Source organism: Mastomys coucha, unplaced genomic scaffold, assembly GCF_008632895.1.
Source record: "Mastomys coucha isolate ucsf_1 unplaced genomic scaffold, UCSF_Mcou_1 pScaffold13, whole genome shotgun sequence".
Taxonomy (NCBI): Eukaryota; Metazoa; Chordata; class Mammalia; order Rodentia; family Muridae; genus Mastomys; species Mastomys coucha.
In genome coordinates, this window is record NW_022196895.1 from 78,839,298 (window position 1) to 78,853,379 (window position 14,082).

At 50.9% G+C, this 14,082-nt stretch overlaps 1 protein-coding gene across 15 annotated transcripts in view; it reads left to right on the forward strand.

The window, feature by feature from the left end:
* Znf516 (zinc finger protein 516) overlaps nucleotides 1-14,082 on the forward strand; it is a 103,346-nt gene that overhangs the window by 75,557 nt on the left and 13,707 nt on the right. For all 15 annotated transcript variants that reach the window (XM_031366168.1, XM_031366172.1, XM_031366174.1 and 12 more), the window contains exon 3: nucleotides 8,267-9,718. In XM_031366168.1, coding sequence (XP_031222028.1) covers nucleotides 8,267-9,718 — 1,452 coding nt within the window. The remainder of the gene's footprint in view (nucleotides 1-8,266; nucleotides 9,719-14,082) is intronic.

Consider the following 14,082-nt stretch of genomic DNA (forward strand, 5'->3'; position numbering starts at 1 on the left):
ATATCAGAGCAGTAGTAACCCTATGGAAGACATCAGAGATATCAGAGCAGTAGTAACCCTATGGAAGAGTTCTGCATGGGAAAGCTGGGCTTGGCCTTTGGGAGCTCAGGGGGGTTGTAGCTTCCCTTCTCCGGGCTGCTGCGGGTGTCCTCCAGACTTGTATTATTTAGGTTTTTCCAGAGAGCAGTACTGATAGAATGAGCACACATGTCACACACACACATATATGATATGAATGTGTGTGCGTGTATGTACAGCCTTCCCCCTCCACCTCCACGTATATGGAGTTTCTTAGAGCAACTCATAGGCTATAAGTAGCCAAGAGCCGCAGTCTCCTGACGGAAAGGCCAGGGACTGGGGAGTTGCTCGGTCTTTGAGACCCAGCACTCCCAATCTGCCGGGGTCCCAGGCAGGCCCTGAGATTGGCCAGTTGTCAGGCCATGGTGGAATCCTGAGGAAGAAGGTTCTAGCACCAGGAAGGAATGGCTCAGGTAAGATGAGCATGGACAAGAGGTCGGGGCAGGAAGAGAGGGCACTGCAGCCTTCCTCCTTCCATATCCTTCATATCTAAGCGGCCACCACGAGCCGAGGTCTAGGCTTTGGGTAGCTCTTCTGACCTCAGATGATCCAGGTTAGATAGAGTGGGCCTCCCACCTCAAATAGTCCAACCTGAAACATCCCTCACAGGTGCACTCGGCTGCTTAGGCTTTAGTTAGTCCAGATGTGGTCGGGTTGTCAGCCGAGAGGAGCCGTTGCAGTGCTCTCCATCTCTGGCAATCCCTGGATGGACTATCTGGCTGAAGGGTTCGGGTGCTTGAGGAGTGGTTGGCCCTGGTGTGGGATGTAGCTCTCTTGAGCTATGCTGTCCTGATGGCCATGTGTGGCTGTCAACACCGGCTCTCCTGTATGTCCTTCCTTGTCTCCTGGTATTCTTTGGGAAAAGTCTATGTTCTTCGTGTTCTGAGAGACTCTTAGCTTCAGGGGACAAAGACAAGGCCCTTTCTGCTGCGAGCCTGAGTCTGCGTGGAGTTGCTGGTGTCCTAGGCCTGCTCTCCTGGGGCCTTTGGACTAGAGTTTCAGTCATTGCTGCCTCAGTGATCTCAGATGTGCTTCTTAGTGCTGCGGAGAGTGTCTGGCTGTGGATGTAGGTGTTTGGCAGGTTCCTGGGAGCCACTGAGCCAGCCCAAGGCGCATTTTTTTTTTTTTTGCCATAACATCTGGTTGGGTGCTGCTCCTTTGAGGATCTGATGCCAAAGCTATGCTATGGGCCCAGTTTCTCCTTTCCCTCAGGCAGGAGGCCCACCAGGCCGCTTTGTTCCTTGTTCTCTCAGTGAGTCACAGGGCACGCAGGGAAGACACTAGCCCTCTGTGTGGATGGAGACTGACCTGTTCTGTGAGGATCACTGTCAGACAGCTCATGTGTCGCAGCTGCTGCCCAGCATGTCTCCATCCCCAGGAGAGTGACCTGCGATCCTTCACAGTCGGGGTGGGAGCTTCTGTGTCTGATTTTGAGGGATGGCTTACTCAGTACACATATATACACCCCCCCCCCACCCCCACACACAGTTTCCTGTTGCTTCCGAACATATCTCCCTTGACTCTGCTTATTTTCCCATCTTGGCTCAGAGCTCCCCAGTCATGGATGAAGACTAGAATAACCCAGGAGGGTTGACTTTAACATTGTTATTTATTATTATTATTTTGGATGTATATATGTGTGTTCCTGTATCTTCATGCATGATACTTTGATACTTCATATATAATACTTTGCGTGTGTTTCACTTGGGGCCCATGTTCACAGTTTAGATGAGGCTGGCTGGCCAGTGAAGCCCAGGGGTCCTCCTGTCTCCCAGTCCTACCCTGGTGTGACACAAAAGTGTCACAAATGTCTGGCTTTCTTACATGCTTTCAGGCAAATCAAAATTCTCAACCTCATGATTGTCAGCAAGCACATCTTTGACTGGCTATCTCCTCAGCATTGTTTGCTTGTTTGTTTTTAAAGAGGAAACAGTTCACCTGAAGGTCACTGGCCCAGCGGCTGTTTGTGGGGTGACTCACACTCAGTGCCTTTGTGTTTAGCGGATAACCTTAGTGTGCTGTGCGGGAGGACTGGCCGCCAGAGAGCGCCTGCAGCAGCATGGGCTTTACTACAGGAGCTGACCCAGTCTCTGCCCAGGGCTCCATTAGCTTCCAGGGCCTCCTCACAGGACTTGTTTTCCAGAGCCCCAGGCCTGCTGTGGTGTGCTTTGCTTTGAAGAATGGGTGCCTGCTGCCATGCAGCCCCTTAGCTGCACTCTCCTGTCTGGATCCTCCGCAGAGGAGTGTGCCGTCCTTCCTGGCTGATGGCTGAACTTGCTCCCAAGGGACACATTCTGGGGTGCCATCATCTGTGTACCAGCTACTGTTCTGTTGCTGCTGTAAAACACCCCGACCAGTGCAGCTGTCTAGAAGGAAACGTTCATTTGGACTTTTTAGAGTTGTGTCACCAGCACAGTTAGGAAATGTGGCAGTGAGCCCTAGGTATGGTGGCTGGAACAGCTGAGAGCCACAGCTGGAAACACAAGCAGGGTTAGAGGGGACACATCGGAAGTGGTGAGACATTTTGAAACTTCAAAACCTCTCCCAGAGACACTCCTCCAACAGGGACATAGCTCTTCCAACAAGGCCACACCTCCTAATCCTTCCCAAATGGTTCTACCAGCTAGAGACCAAGTACCCAGACATGTGAGCCTATGGGACCTTGGGGTGACCTTGCAAGTGTCATGGCTGTCAGGGAAATGATCCTGAGGTGAAGGATGAAACTTGGGGTCAGCACGCGTGAGCAGGTGTTGGGTCAGAGCTTCCAGAGACTGATGTTGAAAGGCGTCTTGCTTTGTTTTGTTTTGTTTTGTTTTGTTTGTCTCAGACATTTAAGCACAGTAAAACTCTGGGCAGAGTGTCTGCATGACAGTGTAAACTTAGTGAGGGTTTCAGAGGGGCTCCGTGCAAAGGAGCAGAGCGCCCGCCATCTTTACGAGAAGAGTGTTTTATTGACTGACCACAGGGCAATGGCCTAAGAGGATTTGTAACAAGCATAAAGATGGAGTCTCCTAGTAAAGGAAACAGAGTACATGGGGCCTCTCCCATAAGGATGGGTTCTAGTCACTGAGAGACTAGGCCTGGGATAAGGACCAAACAATACTCAGGATTTTGGGGGATTCAGGAAGTCTGTCTCCATAGAATAGCAGAAGGTCACCAGGCTGTCAGACAATATCCACTATAGCCATCCGGGTGACCGGGCGCCAGCCATTTTCTTCCCTGTGTGTTTAACAGTCCCCGTCTTTCTAGTGCTTTCTGAAAGCTGAGCCTCTCTCTTTCAGGGGGGCATTCTCCTTCAAAGCATCACAGTTTCCATTGTCTAGTGGCCCCCAGCTTAAATCCTCAGTCACCGAGCGAGAACTGCACTCTTCAGTGCTAGGATTCTGAAACTACCACCTCCTTGGGATATAGTTCTTTGAGGCGCAGGGACCAAGTTCTGGAGAGGGATTGACTGTTTTGGTAGCTTGAGAGATGGTCTTGTCATGTGAAGTGGGACAGGTAATTGTCATGATTGAGCAGGGCCAGAGCACCTACTCTTGAAACCTGTGACTGCATCAAGTGTCTCGGTGTGAACACAGGACAGGTTGGGAGAGTAAAACCAGAGAAGAGCAAACCAGACCAAACCAAACAAAAATGCAAACCATTCAACCCCCCAAAAAGTCTCATCCAAAGCAACAACAGAAAACCAGAAGGCTAGCCTGGTCTACAGAGCTAGTCTCAGGACATCCAGGGTCTCATAGAGAAAATCAATCTTGAAAAACAACAACAACAACAAAAAAAACCCCAAACCCCCAGAGAAGGTAAAAGTAACTGACCTGCCTTAACTGACCTGCCTTACCTCTCTGCACACTTCTTTACTCTGTTATGGGTAACTTTGAACAAATGAGCATTTTCAGAGAATAAAAGGACCAGGCTCTCAGTGACCTTCAGAACCAAAGGTGGGGCTGTATACCATTAGCCCAACTCAATGACCTTCAGAACCAAGGGTGAGGCTATAAACACCATTAGCCCAACTCAATGACCTTCAGAACCAAGGATGGGGCTATACACCATTAGCCCAACTCAGTGACCTTCAGAACCAAGGGCAGGGGCAGCACACCATTAGCCCAAGACAGTGTAGAGGCCTGGGGGAGGGCAGGGTGTCTGCCGGTGTCATCAGACCACGGTGATTGCAGAAAAAGGGCCAGTGGTGTGTCTGTGAGTCTGTCCTCTAAGCGGAGCCTTGTTCTCAAAGTGAGAAGACCTTGCAGACACTCAGGACTTGAGACATTGAAAGTGGCCTTCCTGACTGTGGGCAGGGTCGCCCAGTCCACTGTGCGGATTGACAGATTGGATTTCCCTTTTTAGTTTCCCCGTGTGGTTTTGTCACCACTGATTTCTAGTCCTTCACTGCGCTGTTTCCATCTTCACGCTGTCCCCAGAACTAGGTACCTCCGTCGTCTGGAGACCTTAGGAGCCCACGTTGGTTTAATGCATTTTGCAGAGTTGACAAACCTTTTTTAATGCAGAACTCACTCTGAACACATGGGGTGCCTGAATGACCCTGAACACATGGGGTGCAAGGATCCTGAATGGTCCTTGGTGAAGGAAGAGATGAGGGCTGTTGGTCTGCGTTTTTAGAGATGCTCTCTCTCCAGATGTGGAGGGACAATGTCTGATGCCAGGGTGACCATTGTGGGACTCACACATTGCCCTTTTGGATTTCTTAATGAACATGGTCTGTATGTTTATAACGTGCCTTAGAGTAGCTTGATTATGCTTATGAGTATATGTATATACATATATTCTCATGACTTGGATTGTTGTAAAAAGAGGTCTTTGCAGTGCCCTCATGTTTTTATATATCTCACAAAAAATCCTCCTTCAAGAGTGTAAATAAATGTCTTTCAGGCAATTTTATTTGTTTGCTTTTTATAATTTTTAAGTCTCTCTGTCTCTCTCTCTCTTTCTCTCTCTGTGTGTGTGTATATGTGTGTGTGTGTATGTGTGTGTGCATGCATACAACCTCTGCACATGCTATGGAATTCACATGTGGAGGCCAGAGGACAGCTTTATGGACCCAGCTTTCCCCTTGCCCGTGTCTCTGGGGATTGAATTCTCCTGTCCCGCTTTCCTTGGAGCCCTTGACTCACCCATGAGCTATCTCAGAGCCTCAGCAGTTTGTAATTCTAACCCAGAATTAAAAGTTTGAGGATTTTGATGTTTCAGAATTTTAAGCTGCTTGGAGTTTGGATTCTGCCTTGTGGGTTTCACTGTTTGAGGTCATCCAGGATTGTGGCCCAAATGCTTTTCATTTGATCTGAACCTCAGGTCAAGTGTCTATGCTGTCCTTGGAGTCTAGGGTGGTTCACATGGCACACACTTTAGCCTTTCCTTTCTCCTCTTGGTATTTCTGTTTTTCTTTCTGTAGTTTTTTTCTGCCAGTCTCCAGGCTTGTGCCTTCTGTGCTGCCAGTGAAGGATTTGGCCTTTGTTCCTTGCTGTGGTCATGGTATGGGTGGGTGAGGCTGTGGAGCCCTGTGTGTTTAGGCGCTCCATGGGTGGTCGAGGCCCTGTATGGGTGGCTGAGGTGCTGTGTGGGTGGCTGAGGCAGTGGAGCACTGTGTGTATGGTTGGCATTTTGTCATCCTCTCCCCTTTTATGAGGTTCCACAAACTTTATCCACAAACTTTGAGTCCGCCACATTGTCCTTGACCCCAAGACTGGAGTACCTGCTTGTCCAGGCCTCTTCTTATCTCCTGAATTTTCAGCTTAGAACCCTCTCATGAGGGAAGTCACACCATCCATGGGCTTTTATAGTACACTGTCAAGCCCATGGTACAGTAGTTAAAAACTGTGCCTCAGGAAGACCACCACTGATGTGCATGGATGGTTGCTGATCGTGTTTTTATCCTGCTGATGTGTCTGATAGCCACCAGCCCCTGGCCCTCCAGCAGTTCAAGCCCTTAGCTGTTCCGAGTATTTGGCAAGCCAAGTCCACAGATGCGTCAAGGACTCAGTACACAAATGTACCAAGTAACCTACTTAGGGGCCTCTGTGTGTTCTGTTGTCATGGAGAATACTCAAGAGGCACAGATGTGTCCCCAACCTGGTGGTGCTGAGGTGAGCAGGGTGGCTTATGCTCTGCCTGCTTGGGAACTCATGGTTTTCAAAGCCTGGATGTCTCACACATCCCGAGCTCCAGAGGCCTCTGCTCCCTGCCTCTGTGTCTGAGCTGAGAATCTGGGCTGTGACAAACCACGCACACAATCACGTACCCACAGGTTTCTCCTGTGTCATCCTGTGGGTGGAAGGAGGTTAGTCACTCAGGACATGTGGGTGGGGCCAAACCCCTGAAATTGAATAATAAACTATTCAGAGGTATTCGGTTACACAAAAAGATTGTCACTCATGGTGGATGCCTCAGACTGGGAATACTAACTAGTCAGGTTCTTGGTTTTTCCCTGGAAGGAGAGAGCTGAAATCAGTACTGTATCTTTCTGGTTTCCACTTCTGTTGTGGTAAAATGCCCCATGGAAGTCAACTTAGAGGGGAAAGTTTTTGTTTGGCGTGCAGAAGGCCGCCATTCAGTTCAGGACATCGCGATGTAAGGATCTTTCTGTGGTCCCGTTTCCAAAGCCCCTACTGAGGAGCCATGGTTCTGGGGTTCCTTCAGAGAGCTGTGGTCTTTGTATCCATCACGCCATCATGTGTGTCGGCTTCTTCCCAGTGCAGTGTGAGTCTTTACCATCACCTCTAAGAACCCTGGTTCAACTTCTTCATGTTCCATTTTTTTTTCTTGTTTACCCAAAGTCTAATGGTATCTACATTCAGGATTATGGCCATGGTATCTGTCGTGTGCTTTCTGAGCCATCCTAGCATGGTCTCAGGACAGGCAGTGCTCGTGTCTCTCAGGAGCCTTCAACCAGCTTTTTGGAGCTGAGCAGAGTGAGATTGTGGCTGTCCCATCCCATCTTACCAACGCGTAGCTCTGCTGACCTCCATGTTGTGGCGCAGTTGTTAGGAGACTGTCCGCTTATCCCCCATCTCCTTGGACAGGAGTGTGCACTCTGCGCCTTCTCTTTTGGGACCCCTACCTTCCATAATAGCTGCTTTCTTGCCCTGACAGAGTCCTTTGAGATCATTTTTTTATGATAAAATTGCCACGTTGTATCTCTAAAAACACACAGAGAATATCTTAAAAGAACTGAGTACATACCTGCATCCCACCTGATACAGCTGACATCTCAGTGTGCTCTAAGGGTTAGGGCTGTGAGCTGAAGGCTATCGTGGCCTCATTGGTGGTAAAGAGCCTGGTGTTCCCTAGTGAGCACATTTGCAGGGCACTTCTTGAAGATTCGACCCAGGTGTGAGTAAACCTAGGACTCCAGTCCACATTTAAAGGTGACATGGCGGAGCCATGTCCTGTTCCCCTGCAGTACTGACAGCAGAGCCTGGTCCTTGCCTCGGTGCCCGAAAGCCAGCGCGTGGCCCTATCTAGGCAGGGACTGGGCTCCACACCCAAGTGCACTGAGCTCCCCACAAGCAGTGGGAGCCCAAGCTTAGGGCTACCCCCAGGATTCACTCACCTGCCTGGTGACCATAGGTGACACTGTAGAGTCAGAGAGAGTGACCAACTGAGCCTGTGTGCGTGCGCACAGGCCTTGGAAGGGGACTTAATATCAAGATCTTAGCGTTGAAAAGTGGCCTTCAGGATGAGGGGTCACAAGGTGAAGCTGATTTCCTGTAGCTGCAGTGTCTGAGGTTGGCCCTGGGGCTCTGGGAACTGTTTCCTCCTCTTCTGTGTTCCCTGGGTCCTGGGGGCCTCCCTGCTGGCTTTCACCACTAATTCTCTGTGGTGACCTCGGATGGCCTAGTGCCTTCCTTGCAGAGAGTTCTAGAGCGTGCAGAGTGCCGTGTGGCTGCAGTTAGATCCCTTTCCTGTCTTCTTTAAAGTCATTACTGTTGTTTGTGTATGTGTACGGAACTGCACCCATGCTACAGGACGCCCACGGAGATGAGAGAGAGGATGGCTTGAGGGCGTCAGTGTCTTCCTTCTAACCCATGAGGGCCTGGGTCTCTTCTTGCTTAAGGTGTGGGATCTAGGGATCAGACTCTCCTCTTCAGGCTTGGCAGCAAGTAGCAAGTGTCTTTACCCAGTGATCCCTCTCACCAAGCCCTCAACTTCTTTTACATTTTGCATCCTGCAGGGGGCCAGCCACACCACTGCTGCTCTTCTGGAGAGGTGGCACCCACCGCGCTCTCCAACGGAGACCAGAGTCACAAACTTGGAAATAACCTGCCAGAGAAAGACATCAGCGAGCCCAAGGTGGGGATTGCCACGCCATCTGTGTCCATACTTGAAAACAGCAGCAGAGAGACCGCCAAGGGTCCTGAGCAGCATAGATGCTCTCTTGATTTAAAGATGCCAGCATTTCACCCCAAGCAGGAGCCCAGCACTACTGACCGGGTAGACTTCCCTTTGAGCATGGAAATTACTAGCCTGCAGCACACCTTGGACAGCCAGGCTGGGCATTCTAAGGAAAAGCTGTCCGATTTGCACAAGGAGCACTGTGGGGCAGGAAAGCGGGCATCCGCCCCTGACCTGGTCCCACTGGACTTGAGCATGAGGTCGAGCCGGGATGAGCCCAGTAGTAAGGAGGCGTGCTCCCTGCAGGCGGCCCTGGTCATTCACCCGTGTCCTTACTGTAACCACAAGACCTACTACCCCGAGGTCCTGTGGATGCACAAGCGCATCTGGCACAGGGTCAGCTGCAGCTCTGTAGCGCCCCCTTGGACTCAGCCTAGTGGCCATAAGAGCATTCGCAGCAACCTGGTTTTCCTGGCTCGCAGTGGGCGCACAGGCCCTCCGCCTGCTCTTGGGGGCAAGGAGTGCCAGCCCCTGCTGCTTTCTCGCTTTGCCCGTACCCAGGTGCCAGGTGGGGTACCAGGATCAAAGGGCAGCTCTTCTCCCCTTGGGGTGACCACAAAAGCCGCTAGCATGCCTAAGAATAAGGAGAGCCATTCTGGGAGCCCCTGTGCTCTGTGGGCCTCTGGCCCCGACGGATACCGACAGACCAGAGCTGGTCATGGCCAGGAGCCCCCCAGTGCCGCAGTGCAGGGGCCCCTGGCCAAACCCAAACAGGAGGCCAGCTCCAGGTTGGCACCTTCCCCAGGCAGTGGGGGCCTCAGTAGAAGTGCCACCCCCACACCCTCAGTTATAACCCGTGTTGGTGCCCAGCCCTCAGCCAATAGCAAACCAGTGGAGAAACTCGGGGTCCCGGCAGTGGGGACTGGCTTTACCCCTGCGAATAAGCACAGTGCCCCAGACTCTCTGAAAGCCAAATTCAGTCCCCAGCCTCAGGGTCAGCCTCCCTCGAAAGGCGAAGGAGGCTCTCCTCTACCTCCCCGAGAACCCCCTGTGAAGGCGGCCCAGGAGCTGAGAACACTAGCCACCTGTGCAGCAGGCTCCAGAGGGGATGCGGCCTTGCAGGCCCCACCTGGTGCGCCTCCCACCTTACACTCCACCAAGCAGGAGCCGGCAGCTGAGGGGCAGGAGAAACGCTTGGACATCCTCAGTATCTTTAAGACGTACATTCCAAAGGACTTCGCTACACTCTACCAGGGCTGGGGTGTCGGCAGCCCCGGGCCTGAGCACAGAGGTAAGAAGGGTGGGTTCTCTCCTCTCTGAAGGTCATGCTGTGCTTTCCTTCTTGCCCGAGCCTTCAGGATAGACACTAGCAAGTTGCTGCCTCCTCTTGACCTGGTGTCCCTAGATCTCAACAAGTCTCCCTCTCCAGATACTGTGTGCCAGGGTTAGCGGTCTTTGACTGTTCCCTTTCTCTGGATGGTAAATTGGAAACCCACTTCTCTGCTCTGTTCTTCAACTTGACATAAGCACACAGCCCTGACCACACAACACATCACTTTACAAAACATTGGTGCACATGTGCATTGTGCTTGTCCATTGAAGGGACTAGTAAGTCTTTCATTCGTGTATAAATAATACATAAGGAATACCCTGCAGGCAGGGCCTTGCAGGAAATGGATGTAGGCATACAGAATGGAGGGTTGAGCTGCCTTCTGAGTCCTCGAGCAGTACTTAATGGTGTCTCCATCCCTCCTTCTGTGCCATTCTTCACAGCTAACAGCAACGCTGGTCAAGTCTCCGTGTACTTGGGCCGAGTTGTGTTTTGGATTTTGGATCCTTTGAGATTTTGGAATAGTTACCTATACATAGTATTTTAAGAATGTGGCCCAAATCTAACGACAACATTGATGTATGTATCACGTGGCCCTTTCACACGCAGTCTGGAGGAGGAGGTGGTGGTGGGGGGCAGTGATGTCAGTAAGTTTGCTCATGCGCTGACGAGAGGCGTGAGGTCTTTGGTTTGGAGCTTCTCACATGAATGTTTGGGGTCTCAGCAGCTGGTAGCATTCACGAGAACTTCCCAGTAGATTTTCCTCCTCCAGTTGTATGTCTTGGATACAGTAACTCCACATCATGGCCCTGTTCTTGAATGTAAACGGAAGGCTGCTGTCACTTAACATGTCTAACATGGGGAAGTGCAGAGAGAGCCAGGTAAGAGAAAGTCAAGAGATACAGATAGAGAGACAGGAAGACTGTAAATTCAAGGACAGCCTTGGTATATAAGCAGGACTCCACATCAAAAAACCAAATCACTCCACTCTCTGCTTATTCCTGTGGTCCTAGCCTGTCGTAGTCAGGGTTTGTACTCCTGCACAAACATCATGACCAAGAAGCAAGTTGGGGAGGAAAGGGTTTATTCAGCTTACACTTCCACATTGCTGTTTATCACCAAAGGAAGTCAGGACTGGAACTCAAGCAGGTCAGGAAGCAGGAGCTGATGCAGAGGCCATGGAGGGATGTTCCTTACTGGCTTGCTCAGCTTGCTTTCTTATAGAACCCAAGACTTCTAGCCCAGGGATGGCACCACCCACAAGGGGCTGGTCCCTCCACCTTGATCACTAATTGAGAAAATGCCCCACAGCTGGATCTCATGGAGGCACTTCCCCAACTGAAGCTCCCTTCTCTGTGATAACTCCAGCCTGTGTCAAGTTGACACACAGAACCAGCCAGCACACAGCCCTTCCTTGAGAGGTGTGTTGGTTACAGAGGAATGGCTTCATTACTCTGAGGCAGCTGTCTTCGCAATCCAGTGCCTCAGTCGTAGGGCTGTGCTGCAGGGCTGTGGGACCCCAGTTAGTAGCAGCGGGTGTCTGGGTGTTGGCGAGCCTGCTGGTTCTTACTTGATTTGGGGAGGGTGTCTGTGGCTGGTGAGGTTCCCCTTTTGCTTTCTCAGTTTTGGCTGTGTGAGTGGTTCTTGGGCCCCGCAGCCCTGTGCTGTTACAGGTTGTCTCTGTCATGTGAAGTGGCAATGTGGCTAGCCGTGGGTAGGAAGCTGCCCTCTATTCTTTGGAGAAGATCCCCTTGGAGCCCACAGTAGAAAAGCTGCCTGTTAGACTGGCTAGTCCGCGGAGCTCTTCTGTGTTCTCCTGACCTCTTGACTGGCTAGTCCGCGGAGCTTTTCCGTGTTCTGACCTCTTGCAGCTGACATGGATGTTCACACCATGTTTTAGTGACTGACCCAGGCGGTAACTATTTGAACTAGTTACCCACTGGTGGCCTCTGTAACACGGATGGCTCTTGACCTACCAGTGTATACCTCGGTGAGCTAGGCAGCCAATGATACCATACACTGGCTGCTGGAAGATTCTGAGTTACTCAAAACCATCTTCTATTTGAATGGAAGACTACCTTGTGAGCACATAGCTTCAGGTTGTTCTCCTAGAACCTTAGGTTGTGAAGGCAGGCCCTCCACCATAAAAAACAGCTTGCTTTGAAAACCCCACTCCCCCACGTCCCCCGCTGCTGCTCTGTGTGTCTGGGCAGTAGCTGCTGATTTTGGATGGTCTGAATGATGCTTGCGGAGTGTGGGCTGTGGCGCCTCCACTTCTCCAGCAGAACATAGAAGAGCAACTGTTGCTGCCCCAGGGGCCTGCACCCAGCTTGTCAGAACAAACCCCACTGCATTCACTGTCTTCTACAGAGCGACCACAGAGTCTGGAAACACGGGCCGTGACAGAAGTGGTTTGTTAACTCAGTAGTAATAAAAAGTCACTGTGTCTCCAGTCTGACCCACCTGGATTACATGACAATACAGACTTCAGGCAGGGAAAGGAGATGATTCTAGATAAAATAATATGCATGCACTTCCTTATTGGAACTTAAAAAATCATCTATACTAAGGACATGACAGCCACGATTGTAGCGTTGTTGCGAGTCCTCTCCTGGCCTTGTGTTCCTCCTCACATATCACGCATCACAAGGTAATGAGAAACACGGCCAGGCTGTGTCTCTGCATGGCCAGGGCTATTGGCTGTCTGTGGACACTGCTGTCTCCTGCAGCCTGTGCTTGCCTTCTAGGGAAGCAAGCCACAGCTTTTTGCACCAAAGGCAGTCTTCTGTTCACATGGAAGGTATTTTTGCATAACTCAAAATTGTACAGCAGTTTGGGTGTGGTATCTGTGGTTGTAATGAACCAGAGTCCTTTCTTAAAATAGTAAAGTGAATGTGCTGGTAGATGTGGGGACTGTGTGTGTTAATGTGGGGCTCTCTGTGTGTGTGTGTATGTTAGTGTGTGGGGGACTGTGTGTGTTAGTGTGTGTGTGGGCTGTGTGTGTGTGTGGGATGTATGTGTTAGTGTGGGGGACTGTGTGTGTTAGTGTGTGTGGGATGTGTGTGTTAGTGTGGGGGACTGTGTGTGTTAGTGTGTGTGGGATGTGTGTGTTAGTGTGTGGGGGATGTGTGTGTTAGTGTGTGTGGGATGTGTGTGTTAGTATGGGGCTGGTGTGTTAGCATGTGTGGGACTGTGTGTTAGTGTGGGGCTGTGTGTATGTGTGTTAGTGTGTATGGGACTGTGTGTTAGTGTGGGGCTGTGTGTGTGTGTCTGTGTGTGTTAGTGTGTGTTTATGTGAGGCTGTGTGTGCTGGTTCAGTGAATGCATCCCGTGGCTTGAATAGGAAGTGGACAGCAGTGGAAAGATTGATAGTGACTGAGGTGGGCTGTGGCAGGGCAGCTGTTGTCCCTGTCTGTGTCATCACTTGGTGTCTCTGTGTGTGCTTGGATGAAGTGTTTTGATGCCATGAAGTATACTCGGAACATTCTAGAAGGGATGGAAGCAGAAGGTTCTCAGGCATTGAGCTCGGTAGAACATGAAGGGGACAAGATCACTTTCCCGACTGAGCGGTCTAGAAAGCAGCATGGTTACCCACGGGCTCCCCGTACGCCAGCCACGTGGCTGAGGCGGATGCAGGACACTCACCCGCAGAATCCAGGGCTGCTAACCGGCGGAGCTCCGCTGCCCAGGATTCCTCATGCTCCAGAGTGCCTGGCTTTGTCTCTGGGGGTGTAGACCGCACAGACTCCTTTCTGCAGGTGGCCTTCTGCCCTGTGCATTGCTCTTCCATTGTCTGCCCTGTGCAGTCTGACACAGTTTTCTCTTTCCTGTATTTGTAGGGTCACATGTAGAAAATTATTGTTCCAATCAAGAGTTAGAAAGAGGACAGGTGACATATGCTGCTCACCCAGGACCTGTGACACACTGATCTATAAGGATCAGTCAGTGGCTTCTTGGTCATTCTTAGTGTTTTTCGTGTATTCCCAAGTAAGTCTACAGGGAAAACAGACCCTGAGTCTGCAGGTCTCCATGCAGAGTCATTTTTCTCATCTACACAGGAAGGAATGGGATGTGGTTTATGTAGTTCCTATCTGTGGAACTTGAGACCGGAGGACAGTCCTGGAGGTGTGCTGAAGGTGTTCTTGTGTCCTTTCTGTTTGCCTCGCAGTGTTACCTGTCAGATGGTGGGGATGTAAGCAGACAGGCAAAGGAAAATATGGGAAAGAATTGTGGCCACAGGGCCATGCAGTGGTGGCGCACACCTATAGTCCCAGCACTTGGGAGGCAGAGGCAGGCAGATTTCTGAGTTTGAGGCCAGCCTGGTC